General features: G+C 42.4%; 1 protein-coding gene across 1 annotated transcript in view; it reads right to left on the bottom strand.

The window, feature by feature from the left end:
- Nucleotides 1–2305: 2305 nt before the first annotated feature.
- FBXL7 (F-box and leucine rich repeat protein 7) overlaps nucleotides 2306–6000 on the bottom strand; it is a 180267-nt gene continuing 176572 nt past the window's right edge. The window contains exon 4 of the mRNA XM_027739001.2: nucleotides 2306–5379. Within this exon, the coding sequence (XP_027594802.1) occupies nucleotides 4643–5379 (737 nt within the window). The 3' untranslated portion in view covers nucleotides 2306–4642. The remainder of the gene's footprint in view (nucleotides 5380–6000) is intronic.

Below are 6000 nucleotides of genomic sequence, written 5' to 3'. Positions count from 1 at the left end.
TGTCCCCCCAAGTTCCTTAAAATGATCATCTCACTCCACGAGGATCATATATATATATATATATATATAAAAGGTAGATATTGGATGTTTTAGATGCAAAATTACTATTTCATTTTTGGAAGGCTGTTTCAAAGTTTAGGCACTCTCACTGAAACAGTTTGTCAGCCTTTCTCAGAGACTGCACCAAGGAACTGTACTGTATTTACACGATGTTCAGTTAATTTTCTTCATGTTTCTGTTCCTACCCCAAGCTTCATTCTTCAATATTTACACTTCCTCTGGCCCAACTCTCCCTGCTCAACATGTCATATAAACCCATCTCTTTTAACCAGTGTCTTTGCTGAAAACCATTCAATCTTTAATCATCTCAGCCTGAGTCCCCCTTGCCCAGGAAATCTCCTTCATCCTTCTTGTTCCAGTTCTCAGAACTCCATCTTTCAACCCTGCCCTGACTTTCCAGGCAGCTTCCATATAATTCAGGTCATTTCCTCCTTCACACTGCCAGAGAGATAAACGGATTTTAGCTTTGCCAAATCTCAGTTTTTCCAGACTACAAGCTCCAGAAGACCAGAGCATGTCCTTTTCTCCTTGGTCACAGACTTGGAGATGTTCAAAGACATGAAATATAGCTAAATTTGGGTGAAATTTACTGGGAGATCAGTAAGACACATCCTTGTCCTAAAGCTGACCTCCTGGCAAGGCTCACGCTTTCACTCTGAAGGCCTTAGAGGAGATGAAGAGCAATGGACCGTTTTCAAAGGAAAGGTCACCTGGAGTTTAACATGAGCAAAATGACATTTCCTCCAGCTTTATTTACAGAACCAGATGAACCATTTCAACTAACATTTTCAAAGCCCAGCATGGGAAGTTTCAGCATGAATAGCTAAACTGACAAAATTATAAAAAACGGAGGGCAGGTTACTTTCCTGGGGAATGCTGAGGGAAGAGGAGCCATGCACCAACTCCATCAGAGAACTTTTCCCCTCTAAACCAACACTGGCAGCTGAGGGGCAGCCAGCCTGCAGTCCAAATGATCACTGTGTTTCTTTTTAATAAAAGCTTGGACCTGCTTCAAGCCTAGGGCTAAAATTAGGTATTTTACTAGCTTTTTAATTTTTCAGTTCAAAGTCCATAAGTTTTGAGAAACCACATAAGCCACTACTGAAGGTTTCCGTCTGGACCACGGTTCTGAGTCCAAGACATCCAACAGAAGCTGGTTTGCATTTTGTAAGAAGCCATATGAGCACAGCTCAAAGAGGCAAAAGTGTTGCACTTCACATCAATCTCATGCTGCTGCTAGGGGGAAAATACAGTTCCACTTTTTAAAAAAGCCAAGGGAAGGATGAATACGCAGATACAGAGCTCTGGCTATAATCAGAGTGCATGGTAGTTTAGATGTGCCTTTTCTAAGAGACCTCTCTCTACAAATTATTCCGAAGACACAAGCAACATGGCAGTCTGACTGATGTGAGTCATCACTGCTTTTCTTTGATGAGATCACCACATGCTATTGCAGAGCAGAAGCCTCAGTGCCTCTGCCCGAATTTTATGGTTCAAGAATCACCTATGTTTTTGCTCAGGAAATTTATGGGTTTTGCCAACTCTAAACTAGAAGACCCATCAGTTACATGTTGCAACCTTTCCAGCAAACTCAGCTCCACATACACTACTTCAGTTTCTTTTCTGGTCCTCTCATCTTGCAAGTAGACATAGGAAAAAGGTTAAAAGTCAAAACAGGCAAGCTGTATCAATAAGTTAAATTCAAATTTTCTTGAAATAATAGCAGCCTCAGGGTGCCAATTCAGATCGTATAAGACTATGTACTTAAAGTTTGGCTAAGAAAAATTACCTTTATTCATTTTCCACCAGTGCCCCCAGAGTAGATTTTTTAGAGCATTCAAAAGGCAACACTGTACCAGTAAGTGCTCTACCCCATCACTCATTCCCTTTTACTTTTTACATCAAATATGTTAACTTGCCTTTAAACCAATGCAGAGGTCCTCCTGAAATTTTTGTACATGTGCTTTTTATATACTGTTTGTGCTTTTATTTACACTTGCAGTTTCTGATTATCTTTCAGGGTCAAGAAGAACCATATGAGGAAAATCAAATTTTAAAGAGAGAGATAAGCAAGGTCATAATCTATAACAAACTTTTTTTTCCTTTTCTAATGTAGTCATCCACCTACCTGTTGGGCTGATGTGCTCATTCACCCACCTACCTTTCAAGGAAAGTTTCACAATTATTTAGTATTTTCTTTTTCAGCAGCAGTTACTAAATTAGTGCAAATAACGATGCATGCTCATCAGTTACCAATATATTGCTTTATTTCTCGGTAGCAAATTAAGGCTTTATAGTGAGATTTGTACAGTACAGGCCAATTTAAACATTAGAAATTTAAAAACCATGTAGCACTATTCACTCAATTTAACATAGCCACAAAAGTAGCCTTTTTTTTTTTTAATAAACAATTAAATGTTACTAGTGAGGCCTTATATTTCATGAGTGCAAATGGCTCAAAATCCCACCATCCTCAGGAATGGGCTCAATATTTAAATTCCTCGAGGCCATTTTTAGATAAAGGATAAACAAATAGTATAGCTGGCTCAAATAAAATATACTTGCTGGAGAAGAATCTCTTATTTTAAAAATATGGAAAGGAAAACCAAAGTGAAATTAACTGTCTATTAATTAACTGTCTATTAACCCCCTATTAGTCACTGACCAGTAACACTAGAATGGCAAATTCATTTTCTGTGTCCCTCTTTGCTTTAGTACAATTTGATTTATAATTCAGAGCTGATGACATCCTCTCTATTAAGAAACTCAAAATTGGAGGAATATACATAAGTTACAGGAATTTTTGCAGCAGTAGGATAAGTGCCCTCTGCAGGTACATGTTCAAACCACTGCATTTTCTTTTTTTTTTTTGCAATTTGAGAGAGCATTGCTATAAGTATTTCCTCACTGGTTATGTATTTTTCTCAAGCATATTGATTTTCACTTCATACCAATGATTTTATTAGTGTTGTCTGGAGTTGATGGAACTACTGCTTAGGAAAACCAGACACAGTGCTTCCCTTCTTATGAGAGACTTACAGCGTTTGAGCTGAATGTATGAATTCACCTGTCAGTCAGGCACAGGGGGCCTGCCTGAAAATATCATCACGCCTCGCGTGTCTGGCTTTCAGATCTGAGCATTACACGTGAAAATGCAGAGAAACAGCTGCCAGAAAACTGTGAAGAAAGTAACCATGAATCGACCACACACTCTGGGGAAGGAGGCAATGAGATGGGGGACCTTCAAAACACTCCTGCTCATGCAAGAGCAAGAGCAACCATGAAGAGTACTAGGAGCTCACAGGGTCACAGGGCAATGCTGGTGTTTAATTATTTGTTGAACAGCAACTGTATCTCCAGCCTAAGGGAACACACACAAAGTTTGAAAAAATCTAAATCTAATCTGAATAACACTGGAAGCCCCTCTGTCCCCAGGGGTGTTATCTAACATTAGGCTAATGTCTTAGAAGTTTTGAGATCAGCCATCTATCCTTTGAACTGGAAGGTCACAGAAAAGGGTCGGGTTTCTAAGTGTAATAAGGCACATACTGACTTTGCCTTAATGGACGTGCCTGGTTTGCTCAGGGAGCATCAACTGCAGTGGTGCCACAGCTGCTGAAAAGATACAGTGAAGGAACAAAGACAGAATTTCTGGTGACAATCACACAGCACAGTGGTTGGGACTGCCCTAAGCAAGCTACTCCACAATGCCTCAGACTCTCCCCAGTGTCCTACAGCGCTACCTCAGATTGTTGCAGAATTACAGCAGCTTCTCAGGCTGGTTTGCTGGCTTTTCCTTTTGCCAGGCCACCAATATCCTGCTTGTTCTCCTTCACTCAGGTGAATATGCCATTGCTTATCAGAGCCAGAAATCCCTATCTACTACCAGGGGGTTGTACTACACATGCAGGAGAGGGCAAATTTAGAAATGAAGGCAAGTAGCGATGATACACAAGTGACTTTCCAAAAGAATCCATGCATGGGCACAATCTCTAGATTCACTCAGTAGAAGTGCTCAGCAATGGCCAGCAGGTCTTATTCTGCCTCAGTTGAGTATGTTTAAGAACATTACCTAGTATTTCCTGAGGGATTACAATGGATGACTACCAAAAGGAAACTATGTGGAGAGAAGAGGATGCTTTATCAGCCATATTGGAAAAAGTTGGGGAACACAGACACATATTGCATAGTCAGCTTCACGAGAACAGCTGGAATTCAGATGTATTTGACACAGCTTAGTAGCATTTCCAAAGGAGGGATTATGTGCTATTTCCTTTGGAGGCAGCTACTGTAGCCTGGGACAAGATCATGGCTCTTATGGAAATGGCACTCCAGTGGGGATGCTGAGCACTCATTGCTTTTGCATTAAGGCTGCCTCTCCACAGAGACCCACGGCACCTTAAAAAGTGATCATATAAAAAGCAAACAAAATAGTCCTCTAGAAACCCTCCTCACTCACAATGTACAAGAAAAGCTGACTCCCGTGAGCGACAGAAAAGACAGCATTAATGATTATGGGAGCGTGTGTTTCTACATCAGTGTTTTTAATACTGCATTGTAATGACAGGTGTGGGGTGTCCTTTCAGAAGAAAGCAGGGTTGGTGTGCTCTATAATACAGCGCTTGCAATGTCGTTTAACAAATCGCAGAGCATCAACAGAGACATCGCAGTCCTGCACATTCAACATCTGCAGGTCAAAACAGTTGGCAGCTACAATCTGCAGGCCCTGCCCAGTGATGCTCTCACAAGATTTCAGGCTCAGGCGCTTCAGGTTGAAGCAGTTGAGGGCTAGAAACTCCAGGCCGGTGTCTGAGACCAGAGGGCACTTGCCAATATCTAGCGATTTGAGTTTTGTGCAATTTTTGGCGAGGTACTCCACGCCGTGGTCCGTGATGCCCTCGCAGCCCCGCGCGTTGAGGTAGCGCAGCTTGCTGCAGTATTTGGCTATGTAACGGATGCCCACGTCCGTGATCCGGCCGCAGTGAGCGATGCTAAGGTATCGGAGACGTGACTCTAGCTTGGCAATCTCCCGCATGCCGAAGTCACTGACGAAGCGACAGTCGCTCACACTCAGTTCCTTAATGGACGTGCAGTAAATCATCAGGTAACGGAGACCCTCGTCGGTGATGCGGACGCAGCGGCGCAGGTACAGGTGGGTCAGCTGAGTGCAGTGGGCGGCAATGGTGTGCAGTCCTTCGTCCTCCAGGACAAAGCAGTCTGTCATGTCCAAGTAGCGAATAGAGATTTGTTTCCCGTGTAAGGGAGACAGCTTGATGGAGGCTTCACGCGTCAAACTGATGCAAGTTACTTTGGAACAGCCTAAGTGGAAAAACACAGAGAGTTTAAGGAAGCAGTAAAAGCAAATCACGCAGCGAGGCCAGAAAGCTGGGTGTGAAATGGTGTGCTGGATTGTGATGAAGGTACCTTCATGCTGCAAGAGCAGAATCATCCTGACTGACTAGTTTGGATTTGCTGTGATGAGTCCCTACACCACAGGAAAGAATAAACTTCACTGGAGTCAGTGAGGTTACTCTGAGATTTTGAGCACTAGGAAAGAAACGGACTGATTTTGTCCCTATCCCAAATGTAAAATACTGGTCCTATGTTTACCTATAGACAGACTGTGATGTGTTACTGCAATACAGACCCAGTGATAATTAGAGAAATGATACTACGTGACAACCAATGCAGTTTTTTGATCAGAGTTGGTCTCATTGCTGACTGGATGAGTTTGCAAACCAACATCTGAGGCTCTTTCACCATCCAACCTTATTATAAAAAAGACAACCCCGCCCAACCTCCCAGAAGCATTTGGAGAACAGATGTGAATCCAGCCCTGCAACATTGGAAGGATGCAAAACTATGGCAGGATTATGTGCTTGCAGAAGGGTGGAGATTCAGATAACCTAAGGAGAATGGGGACATTTGGCAGGAGCCAAC

This window comes from Pipra filicauda, unplaced genomic scaffold, assembly GCF_003945595.2.
Source record: "Pipra filicauda isolate LSUMZ 115617 unplaced genomic scaffold, ASM394559v2 scaffold297_size1274073_pilon, whole genome shotgun sequence".
In the NCBI taxonomy this organism is placed as follows: Eukaryota; Metazoa; Chordata; class Aves; order Passeriformes; family Pipridae; genus Pipra; species Pipra filicauda.
This window is presented reverse-complemented; position numbering and strand designations above follow the sequence as displayed.